Below are 19,205 nucleotides of genomic sequence, written 5' to 3' on the forward strand. Positions count from 1 at the left end.
CAGGGAAGAGCCACTCTCGCCCCCTCACCGGCGGAGATGATACAACACATAGACAGAGCATAAATATGCATGAGGCAAGACATGGGTGGAACATAATATACATTTTCGATTCAAGCTTGGTTCCATCACAGCAGGTGCAATTGTAGTTAAAGCTGAGAACGGACTGGACACCGCAGGAATATTGAAGAGCAGAGGTTGCCATCATAATCCAGCATGAACCGGCTACACCCGAGTGGTACACTGCCGACCGTGCCTCCTTTGGCTCCTGTTTCTCACCACTTGCATCTGTGACAGCTCACCGGCCAAAAGGAGACACAATATTTTCAACACATTATCCCCATTTTATTTCTTCTGCCCCAGCTTCAAGTTTTATTGGTTGCTTTGCAAACCAACATGTATGGGCCGGGATTAACAAAAGGCTTGTGCACCCCGTGAATGCGACAATACGTATCGGCAGAACAGTCAGGTCAATCCCTGTAGAAGACTTAGGAATGATTCTAAAAAAAATACCACACAATTAATATCTGTGCTTTCCAAAGTTTCAAGTTTGCATCAAGTTCATGTCATGACGCCACTTGTTGAAATTTACTCGTATCTATGCTGCAAATAATAATCCTACGATGAATTTGCAATTGGTCACTGGCTTTGACACCAACACAATTTTTTTTATTACAGACCCTAAGCATCAAAAAGCAACATATATCGAACAAAGTTTCAAATGGAGCATCTCGCTGCCATTAGAGCATTTAAATTTCATCAGATGTGGCAATAAATGTGAATTGTTCCTCCCAGCTTGCCGGCTCGATGACGCCTCCATCCTTAGAATTCTGTGTGAGCATGGACAACTTGCTGGTAATTAATAATAAGAACTAGAACGGTACTCGGTAGAGCGCATACCTCCGCCAGGCTGAACAGTTTACGTTTTGTAACCCACTGATAGGCTGGACCTGCATCCGGACCATTCGTCCTTGTCACACACCAAAATCTAATCGGCTTGTTCTTGTCACTGACCCAACTCATCCACCAACTTTTTGTAATAATCTGTCCACAACTGTTTGAAATATCATGCTATATGCCGTTTTTGGTCCTCTCTCTCAATGGTGAAGAATCACTCAGACAATTATAGTATCCAGATCTTCACCAATATCTAATCGATTCATCTTTGTCACACACACCCAACATATTCACCAAACTTCGCTTGAATCCTTCCATAACTTTTGGAGCTATCCTGCTCACAGAAAAACAAACACACAGTGGTGAAACCGAAACTTCCGTCCACCTTCGGTGGCGAGGTAATGATCGGTACAGGCAGTGGCTTGTTGGCGAGGACACTGGACTGGCATCCCAGAGGTTGTCGGTTCAAATACGGCTGAAGGAATTACTATTGGGGAATTCATTAATTTGTAAGGTTTAGGAAGTCCAGCTAGTCTGGACCATGTCGCCATTGGATTGTCGGTAAAAACCCAGCTGGCTCATTGACAACCTTCAGGGTGGGATCATCTGCCTGCTGTCTTCGATGCTGCACATGATCCATCCATCCATCCATTGGGACCATCCTCTGTGCGGAGCGTTGGTGCTGCTTAAGCAGTCTCCTTGGCTATCGGGCACAATCCTGGACGGGTCGCCACTCCGACACAGGATACCAGCAAGCCGGCACTCATTTTTCAGATCTCGGAAGGATGACAGGCAGAGTCAACCCCACCTGGTATTAATTCAACAGCCAAGTTGAATTTGAACTCAGGATTCTAGGATCCCAAGGCCACCTCCCTAACCATGAAGCCAACACCAGGCCTGCACATGAGGTTAGCCCCATAATTACGGTTGATTCTTATTCCCTTCCCTTATTTACAGGAAGTCATTCTCAATTATTTTGCTCCTACTTCCTCCAGTACTTTCCACTTGAACAATTAACTCATGTGATAAAGACCAGTTAGGATCCTTATTGGGATACGTGATCTTACGGGTATTTATTCGGCATTGATCAACGGTGAGAATACAACAAGATTGGATGGATATGCCTTTTCGATGTTGCCATCTTAACCCCTGGCCCATGAATGGAGGGAACCAAGGTCCAAATCCCTCATGCCATCAATATTTGTCCGTCGTCCATGAATGTCTTTTTAATTCACATGAAAGTACATTGATGGTGTACCAATGTGCTTGTTGTGCGTGTAACGTACAAGTATGTACAACTTCTTCCATTAGTCAATTAGGTCGATGTAAAAACAACGAAATACATGAGATTGTCAACAGCATTCGCCTTACCTCTCGTGTTCAAAGTGAAACTCAAACTAACAGCTTCATGACCGCGTGTCTGCATTTCAACGCTCTGCGTTTTGAAAGACTCCATTTTATAACCACAATATCCGATGGTCAAATACAAGTAGTTGCCGGTGCCGATGTACAATGCCAGTGGTTGTACGTATGTAAGAATGTCCTTTGCTTTCATTGTTGGAGGCACGGCCGAGTAGGTATCCTATCTGGAACCATAACCCTAACCACCTAACTCCGCATTGTGTTCCAACGTTGCAAAGTGGAGTCATTTTGTTGCATTTCGTTTTCTCATAGAACTTGTCAATCGCCGATTTTGTTGTTCATACCAAACGTCCGATGCGAGGAACTTCTGCGAGAAATAACGTCATCCGCAAAAGGCCACAGGTGACGTCGCTTGTTTTATCTTCCTTATGCTGTTCCTTCAATGCAATGGCTCGTACCTTTTACCTTTTCTAACACTCTCCAACATCACCCTGAAGGTGAAAATTATCCTGGTGATGACAAGCATGCATTCTGAGTGAGTACTCTTATTATGTGGGGAGGGGAAAGGGAGAGGTTGTGTGTGCGTGCGCGCGTGCGTGTATGTGTCGACATGCACTTGTTTGCGTGCGTGGCTGTGCGGTCGAAAGAGGGATCTTCCTTCGTTGATACTGGCATTGGTGGAGGGGAAATTGGGCGGGGGAGACCCCCAGTGACCCTGGTGATCCTGATTATGGAAGGGGGGGGAGGGGAACAGTGCACAAGCTGATTAATTGGCTCATATCCCAATCCAATTTTTTTCCCCACCATTTTACATGTAAATTGTGAAGACAATTCATGTTTATTTTATCGAAGTGCTGTGGACAGGCAGCAAGTGCTCGTGAGGAAGATCGTGAAGCATCTGGGCCGATGCAAGATATTTGACAACGTATCCAATCGAACGACGCACGTGGTGGCTGGAGATCACCGCCGCACCCTGAATGTGTTGCGCGGCATTGCCCAAGGCTGCTGGATCTTGAGCGTCAATTGGGTAAGTGGTTCTTGAGAGGAGTTGAAGCCCAGTTGATGATGCGGGTGACCTTGGAATAACTTGTCCGATTTTGACATCATTTTGTGGTTCGTCGATACATGTTGTTGACGTGAGATTTGTAGTGATTTGTTGGAGCGTGCTGTGAAGGTGTTGGAATCTGAAGAAGCTGGGTGCTGGATCGACGAGGAGCCCTATGAGATGAAGGATTCATTTCCAGGCGCACGTGTGAGTGATGCACAATTGTCATGATGTTTCTTCGATAAATCCCCGTGTGACCCTTGGTGATGACGAAAGCAAAAGGTGATCTGTTATGAGAAACTCTCGCTCGTGTTGCCTTGACTACCGAATGGAAGAAAATCTGCAGGGGCCTTTGGTTTTCAAGGACCTTATGCCTTCCTAAAGCTCGGGTTGCTTTTCCATTGCATCGGTAGCCTAATCCCTGTGATGTAATCTGGGTAGAAACAGTCCAGAATTAGGTGTCGCCTCCACTAAATGGTCGGAGAGTGTTGACAAAAAGTCTCGTTTTGGAGATTTAAGAAGGATTGAACACCTACATCCTTGACAGTATACATGTTGTTGATCTTCTTCTTCTTGCGTATGGCAGTTTAGCTGCCGGGGTAGCAATAATTTATTGGAAGTGTGACCGTGTCGCTGATGCAGTTCCCCTCCACCAGCACACACTGGTACTCATTTTGCCGACCTCGGAAGGATTACAGGCTGAGTCAACCCCCTGGTGTATTAATTTAGCGTCCAACGGGGCTTGAACTCAGGACCCCGAGGATCCCAAGCCACCACCGTAACCACAAAGCCAACACCAGGCTCCATTTTGTTGATGCCTTCAGGGCATTGTGTTTTCAGCTCACCTTGATGGATTTTATGTCGTTAATCCTGTGATGAATGTTATTAAGCACACTCAAATTGTTCCATCTTTTGTTATCAGACCATCATTTAGCTTCAATCCCCCTTTCCTTTCATTTCCATCACATCAAGCTGTATGCTGGTCCCTCAACACCAATGTCTTGAAAGATGAAACATTTTGGAGTTTATATTTCTGTTTTGTGGGGGGAGGGGGGGTATTTTGTTATTCTAAGTGCAAGCATACTTGCCTAGTTTGGTAGAAATTCATTTTAAAGCCTTTGGTGTTGAAAGGAAGAGCAGTGGTGAGTCTGCTCCCAAAGGCTGGCGTTTCACAATTTATTACAAACACAGTTGATTACAAATACATGATCGCAGGTGATGTGAAATCCTTCCTTTTCTCCAACAACCTCATATCAGATCAACAATTTGGTTTCAGACCAGGTCACTCCACCTTGGACACGATGCTTCTACTCGCCCAACAATGGATGGAGGCCCTCAATGTCAGACATGAGATCAGGGCTGTCTCTCTGAACATATCTCGTGCTTTTGATACAGTCTGGTCTGGCATCCTGCCTTACTCTCCAAACTCTCTGCCGATGGCATCCAAGGCTACCTGCACACACGGCTTGCTGGTTTCCTCTACTCTTGCAGCCAACGTCTCAGAAACCTTGTATCTCCTCTCCCTGTCAAGACTGGAGTTCCCCAAGGCAGTGTTCTGGGCCTACTCCTCCACCAAATCTTCATGAACGATCTCTCTGACTCTAGAAAAAACCCTTATCGATTTGCTGATGACTCAACTCTGTGCCGTGACATCCCTCATCCTTCAGACAGGCAGGCTGCAGCGTCTTCCCTCTCTTCAAACCTTGACAAAATCACAAACTGGTCAAATACTTGGGATATGTCTTTCAATCCTGAAAAGTCTCACATTCTCACTATGTCTCTCCGAAGGACCATCTGGCAAACCCTCCTGTCGACTTTCCTAACAATCATCTCGAGGAAGTTCAGTTGTTCAAACTCTTGGGTCTCGATATCAGCCTTGATATTTCTTGGGCAAATCGCATGACAGAGTTGGCCTCCAAAGCCAGCCGCCGACTGGGCATCCTCTGTCGTACAAAGTCTGCTCTCTCCTCTGGACTGGCTCCCCTGCCGAACATCTTGCTCAGATTGATGCCGTGAAAACCAAGGCCTTCAGGATTTTTGGATTCTCCCACGATGAAGCTGAGTCTATGGGCTTATCACTTCGCCATTGCAGATGGGTCTGTGGTCTCTCTGTCTTCTCCCGCCTCCTTTCTGGTCATGCACCCTCTACTCTTTCCATTATTTGTCCCTCACCCATGCTTCCATGTTCAAAGAAAAGTCTATTCATTCCACAGATGTTCAGTTGAAAGACTATTCATTCCATAGATGTTTCATTGAAAGACTATTCATTCCATAGATGTTCAGTTAAAAGACTATTCATTTCCTCAATGTTTATTTAAAATGCGATTCATTCCACAGATATTTCGATAAAAGACTATTCATTCCACAGATGTTCAGTTAAAATGCTATTCATTCCACAGATGTTCAGATGAAAGACTTCATTCCACAGATGTTCAGTTAAAAGACTATTCATTCCACAGATGTTTAGATTAAAGACTATTCATTCCACAGATGTTTAGATAAAAGACTATTCATTCCATAGATGTTCAGTTAAAATGCTATTCATTCCACAGATGTTTCGATAAAAGACTATTCATTCCACAGATGTTCAGTTAAAAGACTATTTATTCCATAGATGTTCATTTAAAATGTTATTCACTCCACAGATGTTCAGTTAAAAGACTATTCATTCCACAGATGTTCAGTTAAAATGCTATTCATTCCACAGATGTTCAGATGAAAGACTTCATTCCACAGATGTTCAGTTAAAAGACTATTCATTCCACAGATGTTTAGATTAAAGACTATTCATTCCACAGATGTTTAGATAAAAGACTATTCATTCCATAGATGTTCAGTTAAAATGCTATTCATTCCACAGATGTTCAGTTAAAATGCTATTCATTCCACAGATGTTTCGATAAAAGACTATTCATTCCACAGATGTTCAGTTAAAAGACTATTTATTCCATAGATGTTCATTTAAAATGTTATTCACTCCACAGATGTTCAGTTAAAAGACTATTCATTCCACAGATGTTCAGATGAAAGACTTCATTCCCTAGATGTTCAGTTAAAAGACTATTCATTCCACAGATGTTCAGATGAAAGACTATTCATTCCACAGATGTTCAGTTAAAAGACTATTCATTCCACAGATGTTCAGATGAAAGACTATTCATTCCACAGATGTTCAGTTAAAAGACTATTCATTCCACAGATGTTCAGATGAAAGACTTCATTCCCTAGATGTTCAGTTAAAAGACTATTCACTCCACAGATGTTCAGTTAAAAGACTATTCATTCCACAGATGTTCAGATGAAAGACTTCATTCCCTAGATGTTCAGTTAAAAGACTATTCATTCCACAGATGTTCAGATGAAAGACTTCATTCCCTAGATGTTCAGTTAAAAGACTATTCATTCCACAGATGTTCAGATGAAAGACTTCATTCCCTAGATGTTCAGTTAAAAGACTATTCACTCCACAGATGTTCAGTTAAAAGACTATTCATTCCACAGATGTTCAGATGAAAGACTTCATTCCCTTGATGTTCAGTTAAAAGACTATTCATTCCACAGATGTTCAGATGAAAGACTTCATTCCATAGATGTTCAGTTAAAATACTATTCATTCCACAGGTGTTTATTTAAAATGCTATTCATTCCACAGATGTTCAGATGAAAGACTATTCATTCCACAGATGTTCAGATGAAAGACTACTCATTCCACAGATGTTCAGTTGAAAGACTATTCATTCCACAGATGTTCAGATGAAAGACTTCATTCCCTAGATGTTCAGTTAAAAGACTATTTATTCCATAGATGTTCATTTAAAATGTTATTCACTCCACAGATGTTCAGTTAAAAGACTATTCATTCCACAGATGTTCAGATGAAAGACTTCATTCCCTAGATGTTCAGATGAAAGACTTCATTCCCTAGATGTTCAGTTAAAAGACTATTCACTCCACAGATGTTCAGTTAAAAGACTATTCATTCCACAGATGTTCAGATGAAAGACTTCATTCCATAGAAGTTCAGTTAAAATACTATTCATTCCACAGGTGTTTATTTAAAATGCTATTCATTCCACAGATGTTCAGATGAAAGACTATTCATTCCACAGATGTTCAGATGAAAGACTACTCATTCCACAGATGTTCAGTTGAAAGACTATTCATTCCACAGATGTTCAGATGAAAGACTATTAATTCCACAGATGTTCAGATGAAAGACAATTCATTCCACAGATGTTCAGTTAAAATGCTATTCATTCCACAGATGTTCAGATGAAAGACTATTCATTCCACAGATGTTCAGATGAAAGACTATTCATTCCACAGATGTTCAGATGAAAGACTACTCATTCCACAGATGTTCAGTTGAAAGACTATTCATTCCACAGATGTTCAGATGAAAGACTATTAATTCCACAGATGTTCAGATGAAAGACAATTCATTCCACAGATGTTCAGTTAAAATGCTATTCATTCCACAGATGTTCAGATGAAAGACTATTCATTCCACAGATGTTCAGATGAAAGACTATTCATTCCACAGATGTTCAGTTGAAAGACTATTAATTCCACAGATGTTCAGATGAAAGACAATTCATTCCACAGATGTTCAGTTAAAATGCTATTCATTCCACAGATGTTCAGATGAAAGACTATTCATTCCACAGATGTTTAGATAAAAGACTATTCATTCCACAGATGTTCAGATGAAAGACTATTCATTCCACAGATGTTTAGATAAAAGACTATTCATTCCACAGATGTTCAGATGAAAGACTATTCATTCCACAGATGTTTAGATAAAAGACGATTCATTCCACAGATGTTCAGATGAAAGACTATTCATTCCACAGATGTTTAGATAAAAGACTATTCATTCCACAGACGTTTAGATAAAAGACTATTCATTCCACAGATGTTCAGATGAAAGACTATTCATTCCACAGATGTTTAGATAAAAGACTATTCATTCCACAGATGTTCAGATGAAAGACTATTCATTCCACAGATGTTTAGATAAAAGACTATTCATTCCACAGATGTTCAGATGAAAGACTATTCATTCCACAGAAAGTGATCAGGCTGATCAGAAGTTTGTACGAGGATACAGAGGCCTGTGGGGGATTCGGGGGAGAAAGTATAGAATGGTTTAAGGTAAAGACTGGAGTTAGGCAGGGATGCATCCTGTCTCCCAGCTGGTCCAACGTCATATTAGCCGGAGGGTGTTCAATAGTCTGAGCAGAGCTCTCGGGAGGAGAAGGGATGTGAAGCCTGCAAGCCAAGATGTAGGCGTACAATGCAGCAGTACCATCGGTGGTGCTGTATGGGTCAGGAAATTGGTTGTCGATGAAGGAGGAGAAAAGAAGACCGAATGGTTTTGATAGTAAACGCCTGAGAATAATACTTGGGATTCGCTGGATGCATGGAGTAACCAATGAGGAAGTTAGGGTAAAAACTGGACAGAGGAAGTTAAGTGATCTCGCCAAAGAGCGGTGTCCAATGTGGACTGGTCATGTGTGGAGAATGGCAGAAGATCCAATAGCCAGGAAGGCAGATATGGATGCTGGAAGGAAGGAGACCAAGAAGAAGGCCGAAGAGAAGATGGAAGGATGGGATTAAGGAAATGACTATCCAGCGAGGAATCCAACACTCAGAGATGGAGGCTAAGGATCAGAAGTTTTGGAGATGAAGGGTTAATGGAGGGGATGCAGCGCCGAACTGGCAAGGGCAATTTTGAATGAATGAATAAAGTGGCAGTTAAGATGAAAACTTTCGTTTCGTTTTCCTTGATCAAGTAACGGTGTTTGACGGTGTTGATCATAGTTTTTTTTTTTTTTCGGGATAATGGGATTTGGAGAAAAGATTGCTTCATACGTTCAAATGCTATAATACTTATAACTTGATAAAGTTATTAATAGCTTGCGTCCTCCTTTCTCCATCTGACTGGGTATCCATCCAGGATGACCTCTTCTTGGTCTGCCGTCCGCTCTTTTCCCTTGAGCCCCCTCTGGTTATGATACGACACGATATTTCTGGTATTTCAGGAGGTCCGACAGATTCAGAGTGAGCCGACCGGAGGGTTGCAAAGGACGCTGCATGTTCAAGCATGCATGCGGGCAAGCAGACCTTTGCCAGGTAGACAATGCGTTTTAAATGCTCCCACCCCAGATCCCTAAAGTATCTACGTGTGTGTGTGTGTGTGTGTGTGTGTGTGTGTGTGTGTGTGTGTGTGTGTGTGTGTGTGTGTGTGTGTGTGTGTGTGTGTGTGTGTGTGTGTGTGTTGTTTTTTTAAAATCTCCAGATGTGGGTTTCAGAAGGTGGAATGGAGTCTTCCCATGTTTCGAAGTATGAACCTCCATATTGGTAGGGGGAGGGGGTGGGGGGATCACGATTCATGGACCAAGCTGTGAAGTTTTGTTCTTCTCAAAGTTTTGTTCCGAGGACTATTTTCAGGATCGTCACTGAACCTCGGACATCTTCCAACTGCAGTTCGTTTGTATTCATATTCCTAGGGATGGTTTTTAAGACCTCTGTAAGGTTCTTCTTAATCATTCCCCTTGCTCCAATGATCACTGGTACAATTTTGACATTCTTCAGATTCAAGGATCTTTTCACTTCATTTTTGAGGTCTTGCTATTCGGTCATTTTCTTGATCTCTGCGTTGTTTGGGCCAAAATCGCTGGGAACTGATACCACGATTAGCAATGCTGTTATTTTATTATCAAATTCTTGTAATACCCAAGTACTATATCCGTTCACAATACTTTGTTTTCTATGATCATGCTCGATGGGATCATCAGTTATGTGAGCGTTACTTCCTTGTTCTCAATTATCGCTTTTGGTTCACGTTTCCATGAGTTTTCTGGGACTGGGTTGATGATGGCTTTGATTTTGTTTCTCAGGGTGAGATGTGTTTTCAGGATCAGCCTCATTCGGTGCAAGTATTCTTTGGCAATTGTTTTGTGTATTTGTTTGTGACATATTTGGTGGCCTTCTTCTACTCCGAGATATTTGTCTGATGCTTCGTTGTCTGGATCCTGCATTGTTGGATCTCGGTCGATTTTTTAATGTTGTCCATTTTTGTTGACTTACCCTGTGCGAATATGCAATTAGCACACTTATCTCGGCCAAATTCCATTTGAATGTAGTCAGAGTACCCTTTCACTAATTTCAGTTGCTCTGCCAAATTTTTAATCGTTTGGCGGAAAGAGTTTTAGATCATCTTTCCTGTCTCTTTGGAAGTTATCTTATATTGGACGTTGGGGTGTATCTATGTCCTTGCTCATTAATGAGGTTGCTCAGTAGGTCTAGAGCCAGGCAAAACAGGAGGGGCAAACGGCTATCACCCTGGAAGATCCCATGACATATCTTCACTCCTGCTATTTCAGTCTTTCCTTCCGAGTGTTGCAGTGTCAATGTGGTGTTCCATAACTCCATTTCTTTCTCAATCGGTTTGATTATTTGGGGGTTGATCTCGTACAGTCGCATGCATTGTATCATCCGTCAATGTGGAACACTATCGAAAGCTTGTTTGTGGTCTATCCAGGCTGTGGACAGTTTGGCTCTTCTGGTTTTACAGTTTTTGAGTGTGGCCTTCTTTAGTAGTAGGTGGTCGATTGTTCCATAGCATCGTCTTTTATAAACCCTTCTGTTCTGTGTCGAGGCCTCCTTCTTGCTTGAGGTGGTGGTGCATAATTCTGTGATGATTCCCGTCAGAAGTTTGTATGTTGTTGGCAGACATGTTGTTTATCCATATTTGTGATGTAATTGGGTTTCCTCTAATATTGGGATGAGGAAAGTGTTACCTCAACCCTTAACTGTGAGCCATTCATCCACTACCTCCTCCCCTTTGATAAGTTTGTTGAATGCTCGGGTATGTGTGTGAGTGTGTGTGTGCGTGTGTGTGTGAGTGTGTGTGAGTGTGTGTGTGAGTGTGTGTGTGCGCGCGTGCACATGCGCAATGGTAACAGCAGGCTCGGGTAGTAGGTTCAGCAGTGCTGCTGATTAATCCCCAGAATATCCCAAACTGATCAAAATTGAGGTGGTGGAGGTGATTTTCAGAAGGAGTTTGGAAGTGTTGTATGTTCAGAAGACCAGATGGAAAGGGGGACAGGGCAAGGAAGTTGGTAGGAGGGTACAAGCTGTTGCATGCGGGATGGGATGGAATGCGTAATGGCATTGGAATCATCGTATCGAAGAGATAATCCATAGTGATGCTCACCATAACAGCCAGAAGGTGCGTCTGATTTTTATATATATATATATATATATATATATATATATATATATATATATATATATATATATATATATATATATATATATATATATATATATATATATATATATACATATACATATACATATACATATATACATATATATATATATATATATATATATATATATATATATATATATATATACATATACATATATACATATATACATATATACATATATATATATATATATATACATATACATATACATATATACATATATACATATATACATATATATATACATATACATATATACATATATACATATATACATATATACATATATACATATATACATATATACATATATACATATATACATATATATATATATATATATATATACATATATATATATATATATATATATATATATATATATACATATATATATATATATATATATATATATACACATATATATATATATACACATATATATGTATATATACATATATACATATATATATATAGATATATATATATATATATATATATATATATATATACATACATATATATATATATATAGATATACATATACATATACATATATATATATATATACATATATATACATATATATATGCATCTATATATATATATATATATATATATATATATATATATATATATATATACATATATATATATATATATATATATATATATATATATATATATATATATATATATATATATATATATATACAGATATATATATATATATATATATATATATATATATATATATATATATATACACACACATATATATATATATATACCGGGCGTAGTGGCGTGCGCCTGTAATCCGGCTACTCGGAGGCTTGGGTTGGAGGATCGCTTGAGGACGGGTGCTCTGCGTTGGGCCACGCTATGAGAGGGTGTAGGGCAGCCCGGAATCATGGCGAAACCCAATCCTTATTCCCTGTGTCATAAGAGGCGACCAGGGTTGCGTCAGGAAGGGCATCCGGCGTAAAACCTGTGCCAAATCAGTATGTGGATCATAACGGATGATCCGCTGTGGCGACCACTAACGGGAGCAGCCGAAAGAAGAACTACATATACATATACATATTGTTGCGGTCTTCGCGCCCGCCGGCGTGCTGACGGCCACGTAACTCGAATCGCGGCACGTCGCCCACCGGACGGACAATCCAGTCGTGACCCTCTCGGACTAACGCCGGGAACCAGTCACGGGTGGACCTTTCGGTCTCACCGCGATCGAGCCAATCAGCCCCCGCGTGGGATAGGGTTGCTCGCCGACCCGACCTACCTAAGTACCCACGCGGAGGGCAGACCGGGCGATCGCACCTCGCCGCAGGTCGACTTCGGACACGGGCCACTTAAGCGACCCGCCCGTTTCACTATCAGAATAACCGAGCGGTGTTATCGTCGACACGACGGTTCATTATCGGGCGTATTCAGCCCACTACCAACCCTTTACGTGAAGCAAGATGGGGATTCAATGGAGGAAAAGACGAAGCGAAGCGGGAGAACAGTTCAACAATAAAGCACATTTATTCGCGGCACACGGGAAGCACACAAATACAATTCCACCAAAAGCACACAAAAAAAAGAAAACACAATTCCATTTACACAAAAAGCAAATATAAAAGCGAAGACACAATGCAGAGCTAATACCGACTACCGAGCACACGGCAACACTTATACAATTCTACTTCACAGACGGCGCCGACAACACATACCCAAAACCAAGGAAAGAATACCCTCAAGGATGAGGCAGGCCTGAGGCCGAGACCGGGTCGGGCCTACCCGTCTGGTGATGAGACGCGGAGCGGCGATGGCCCCGCAACCCGCGGGCCTCGTGGACGGTGTCTGGTAGGGGGTGGGAACGGGGCCCCCTTGGTCGCACTATCTCAGCGCGGGGGGAAACAGGAGGGGGTTGCTGATGCTCGGGGTATAGAGGATCTTTATTATCCCTGGTGTGCGTCTCCACCTCGGCCAGGTCGCGCTGCCGGCCTCCCTCGGGCGTGCAGCTCCTGGCACCGACGCGAGCACCCCCTCGTCCGACTCTCTTCAGCTTCTCCAGCCACTGCACTTCGCCGGGCTCCAGACTTCCACACTCGTCCCCTCCGTTCCGACTCCTTCTCGTTCTCGTTCTCGTTCTCGTTCTCGTTTTCCTTTTCGTTCTCGTTCTCCTCTTTCTGACTGACGAACACCGTCCTTTTATCCCCCCGTAACTTCGCCTTTGACCCCCTCCCTTTGACCTTTCACCTCGCTCCCCATTGGCCCGAGAAAAAATGGGCGTGAAGGCTTTTTGATCCACAAATTTGCATATATCAATCGCCCTGGGGCGACATTCGCCCTCGCTCACCGATTGGACGGCAAAAAGTGGGCGTGTGTCGTTTTTGATCCGTTTTTGAAGCACAAAATCCGTGATTTTGTACACGCTGTTCGACGCGCGTTCTGCATGAGTCCAACACCGGTACCCACAGCGGGGCAAGAACGGTGGCGATGCTACGGTTGCGAGGTGTGACGGGAAGGTCGTGGCGGTTGTGGTGAAGCGGCGTTGTGGTTGGTGGTTGATGTTGTGGTTGTGATGGTAATCATGGCGGTTGGTCCAAAATAAAGATAGTAAAAGAAAAACGGCTATCCTGAAGAGTCGCAGCACGTATAAATGACATGTATTCCCACTAGACAACGGGTTTGGGCCTAACTACACATGCACTTACCGAGATACCTCACCTAAGGGACCTGAATGGTGGTTTGCGAATCTGGTAACCACAACACTACCCCTTCCTTTTTACAGACTCGTCCCGAGTCGTCAAATTTTAGTGTGCCATCATGTGTAGTTTTCCCCTAGTACATTTTACCTCACGGATCCCTGAGTGCGACATTCATGGCATTCGTGTCCCCAAAATAAATAACCTAAGGGCTGCGTAACTATCTAAACAAACTCACTCACACGGACGACTTAAATAAAATTGCCGGCGCTAGACAGACATGCCGGGGGCGCACTCATATTTACAGTACATCTTAACCTTAACTTACAAATTTTACACTAAACCATGGCCCAGGATCATTGAACTCTGCAAAGAAAAGCAGTTAGCAGGGAGCCAGGCTGCCCCGCATGCAGTCTCTGGCTAAAACAATGCAGGTGACAGGGAACGTGGCTGGCTACTCACACGCAGTCCAAGGCCTTCCCTTTTGAACTGAACGCAGTGAACCACAACGGTGCATGGGCTGCACAAGTCTCCGTGCCAGCTCAAGTGGCACACGCAATGAGCACAACGAATGGATGCATGAATGGATGGACGCAAACACGGTGCACGGGCCGCCACTGCAGGCCCCGTGTTGTAGCTGCCAACAGGGCAGTTCTCGCAGCTTGCAAACTGTTGCCTTGCGGATCCTGGCGCACATGGAAATGAACAGGGGGGGCAAAGCAAAAATTGAACGGGGGCTGGTGAACAGGGGCAGTGGGCATGGCATGGCAAAGGCAGCAGGCAAACACAGCCCGCAGAAGAAGGCCGCTGCAGGCAAACACAGCCCGCAGAAGAAGACCGTTGCAGGCAAACACAGCTGGCAGATGAACTGGCCGGCACAGGCCTTGAAGCAAAACACGGCCAGCCGATGGCACAGGCCTTGCAGCAAAACAACAGCTGCCGATGAACTTGGCCGGCCTTCGCCTTGAAGCAAAACACGGCCACCCGATGAAGTTGGCCAGCCTTTGCCGTTCAATGGAGGTTGGTGGAGGGAGTGCGGTGGTGCTGGCCACTTGGAAGGCGGGCTCGGACCTACCTACCTGTCTCCCTCCCACCTATCGCCTTTGCCTGTCACTGTCCATACCCACTCCCTTAATTTGTGAAAAACCAATTTAGCCCCAACTTTTTTTTTTTTATGTTTACTTCCCCTCTATAAATCGTCCCCTAACCCCCTTTATCGTCCTTGTTCGGCTAACCTATACTGTCACCTAGCCTACTCCCAACCCCTACGTTCCCTTCCCAGAGGGGAACAAGGGAGAGCTAACGTCCTGTGTCGAGGCCCAACGAAGCCTCAGAATGGCCTCCCCAGAGTTCAGCGATCTATAACCAAAGTGGGTCCAGTGGCCCACAACGACAGCGAGGGGATGGATGGTGCGGAGGGGTACATCTCCTAATCTACCCTATCCATTTAACTGCTAAACTACCCCGGGGCTTTCAACAAGCGCCTCTCGCTTAAACTATTGGTTCTAACAACCCAGATTCCCGTCGCCTGTGTTGGTGTCCTCACAATTTCGGGCCTGCGCCCCCAATTTTCCCTGCGTGCTCTCACACGGTCTCCTGGGTGGGTCTCGTGACTCCCTTTGGCAGTCACGACGCTCTGCCGATTCTCCCGCTATGGCACCCCGGGCACTACACTGCCTCCGAGCCTACCAGCTCCCTAACACCGGGAGTGCCCCCATGGCACCTCCCTGAAACGCACACGTGGCAGGCCGGCCTCCCGGGCCCCTTTCCGAGGGTCACCCGTGCCCACAACACTGCCCACGCGGCCTAATGGCGCCCGGGCCCCCGCACCAAGCAGGCGCACCCGTGCCCACTGCTCTATCCCGGCCCCCCATGGGCCCATGGCCTACCGCGGCCGACTGGCCTGGTGCCCGGGGTACCCACTCAGCGATACTCACCTTTCGCAGCCACGCTCCCAAGCCCGTCAACAGGGCTCCTGCACCCCTCCAAATGGGTCTCGAGCCTACTTTCCCACCAACAGCAAAACGACCTCCATTTTTCAATTTGACTAACCCAGCTAACTCACTCTACACTGACCCCGGGGTCCCTTGGGCGGGAGTCACTCCTCCCCCCAATCACTCATCGCACCATGCATTCCCCATTCACTCCACTCACACAGACCCGCTGGCCTCACTCACTCAACATGTACACGTACTCACCTCACAACTCACCAACTCTTCAACACACTCACCGCTGAACTCTGCCATCCTTCTAACTACCTCCCCTAACTAACTCGTGCTCCCACGTCGTCCCTTAAACTACAGCACGTTCCTTTTAACACTACGTAGCTAAACTACGTCCCCGCTACACATCCAAAGTCTGTCCATGTCTCCAAATAATCCCATTAATTATTTTCCAACCTAAATCTGGCTACAATCCCTCTAACTAATCCATTCCACGGACTCCATGAGGACTTACCCCTGCCCCATGAAGTCGGTCTAACTAAGCTAACCCTTCCCCCTAACTAGTTTTCATCCTGTGCCCAGGGTAAGGGGGTCTTTCACCCCTTGCCCAGGAATCCTGTACACCCGAAAGTGAGGCTTGCTTTTTTTTTTTTTTTTCCATGCGCAGCACCTGCGCGGCAACTCAGAGCTCGCGCACTTTGCACCTGCCCGTGACGTCATGCAGCTGCACGTGTTCCTCGTCCCTCCTTGGACGGGACCATCCGGCAGAGATACCCCTCCTGCCGGATTCCAACCCCACGTGCAGCCATGACGTCACCGTGCGCATAAAAAACAAGCCCCACGTCTCGAGGGGTTCCCCACGCGAACACATGTGCTTTGCCCGCCGTTGGAGCTTAACACACACGATCGCGTGGAGAACCCGTCCGGTCCAAATCCATTTACCTGCCTAAACTTTGTCCGTCCGCGGGATCGGCAAATCCACCGCGTGCGTTCCGGACCGGGACTTCACTCTCGCAGCGAGCACGTGGTGGTCTCGTGCGTTGCACAGCACGAACCGCGTGCTCACTGCTGGGCGAACCCGGCACGGTCCTCGAAACAACCACAGCCGCTACTCGGCTTTCGTCCTGTCATGTCGCCGTCGTGCCATTCCACACATGCATACCTGCGTGTTACGACGCACACAGTCCACACCATCACATTCACACCGGGAGATGCGGCTGCGTTGCCCCGCATGCCAACCGACATCTCCTCTCATACCGCTCTCTCACACACACGGTCTCCCTGGCACACAGCGACCTTGCACACGGCCGTTCACTCACGCGTGCGGGGCACTCACCCGCGGTGCCTCACTCGCACTCCGTGCCTCATCCACACACGCGGCACCTACCCGCGGTGCCTCATCCATACACCGTCCCTCACTCACACACGCGGGGGCACTCCAACCGCGGTGCCTCATCCACACTGGCCGTTTCATCCACACACACGGCCTCACTCACACACGGTGCCTCATCCACACACGGCGTGCTGGGAAGCACGCACTCCGGCACCATCGCCACCACACCACTCACACACGGGGTCGCTTCCACACACGGGGACGCACTCACACCTTGCACCACACACACAGGGACAGCCACACTGGGGATTCATTGTCCCCACAAGGGTCTCCGGGGCCTCTATACCCCCAAGCTCTCCGTGCACTCGTTCACAGCACCCGTCCCCTCAACCTCGCAAAGCACGACCGAACTCACCTGGTCGTGACTCGCCTCAAGGGGCATACTCCCTCCCTCGATTTCTGGAGGAGGCCATCCAGGTGCTCGCACCGGGTCCCTGCACGCTCCGCGAGCTCACCTCCATTATCCTCCACTACCTCCGTGTGTGTGTGCGCGTCACTTACCCCGTCTTCCTCGTGTAGTCTTTTCCTCTATTTTTCTATCTCCCGTGTCTCTCCCAACTCTTCACCCTTTACCTCCCTTTGTCTCACCTATTATTTCCTTTGTCACGGCCTTCATGCCCGCCTGCAGGCATCGGCCCATGTTCTGCGTCTCACCCCGGAACTTTTTCATCTCTTCCCTCATTTGCTGTGTATTCGCATCCATCGTCGTTTTCACTTCATTTGTATTTGTATCCATCTTTTCGTTCATGCCTTTCATTTCGTTTTTCATTTCATTTGTATTTGTATCCATCGTCGTTTTCACTTCATTCATTTGTTTGTTCATTGCCGCCAGCATGGCATAGCTGGGCCATGTTGGATGCACTCAGCTGAGCCGTTTCGGCAAGGGTTGGGGAAGGGTCTTGGTGGAGAGGGGGGAGGTGTCTTACACGCGGCCGCTGCCGCACCCACCTCGGGCCCTGGGTTCAAGTTGGGCGAGTCCGTGTTCCTGCACAATCAACATTTCCTGCTCGGGATTCCATCCTGGACCATGGACTCTACATTGTACACATATACATTTCTAATACCCCCGGCTCCCGCTCGCCTTGAGACGCCATCTTGCTTCTCGTGAAGGGTTAATTTGCTCGCTCGTAATTTGGAGGGAATCGGGGTCGCTTCTCTCACCCCTGGACCGATTCCCGTAAATTTAGCCGGAGACAGGAGAGCCCGTTTTCCTGTTCTCCGATACCAGTGCCGCGAGGAGGCGATGAATTTGTATCCCACTCCTGACACCAGTGTTGCGGGTCTTCGCGCCCGCCGGCGTGCTGGACGGCCACGTAACCAGTAACTCGAATCGCGGCACGTCGCCCACCGGACGGACAATCCAGTCGTGACCCTCTCGGACTAACGCAGGGAACCAGTCACGGGTGGACCTTTCGGTCTCACCGCGATCGAGCCAATCAGCCCCCGCGTGGGATAGGGTTGCTCGCCGGGTCGACCTACCTAAGTACCCACGCGGAGGGTAGACCGGGCGATGCGCACCTCGCCGCAGGTCGACTTCGGACACGGGCCGCAGCGACCCGTTCCCGTACTATCAGAATAACCGAGCGGTGTTAT

At 45.8% G+C, this 19,205-nt stretch overlaps 1 protein-coding gene across 9 annotated transcripts in view; it reads left to right on the top strand.

The window, feature by feature from the left end:
- Positions 1-19,205, top strand: part of MCPH1 (microcephalin 1) — a 154,725-nt gene that overhangs the window by 59,667 nt on the left and 75,853 nt on the right. For 5 of the 9 annotated variants that reach the window (XM_085898357.1, XM_085898393.1, XM_085898403.1 and 2 more), the window contains 4 exons: positions 2,569-2,658; positions 2,754-2,791; positions 3,109-3,283; positions 3,431-3,508. In XM_085898357.1, coding sequence (XP_085754483.1) covers positions 2,569-2,658; positions 2,754-2,791; positions 3,109-3,283; positions 3,431-3,508 — 381 coding nt within the window. Of the gene's footprint in view, positions 1-2,568; positions 2,659-2,753; positions 2,792-3,108; positions 3,284-3,430; positions 3,509-9,345; positions 9,437-19,205 lie in introns of those variants that run through there. The other 4 variants (XM_085898365.1, XM_085898381.1, XR_015062462.1 and 1 more) reach the window with 3 other exon arrangements.

This window comes from Eptatretus burgeri, chromosome 1 (genome assembly GCF_056783735.1).
Source record: "Eptatretus burgeri isolate ZD-2024b chromosome 1, Ebu_testis_v1, whole genome shotgun sequence".
NCBI classification, from domain to species: domain Eukaryota; kingdom Metazoa; phylum Chordata; class Myxini; order Myxiniformes; family Myxinidae; genus Eptatretus; species Eptatretus burgeri.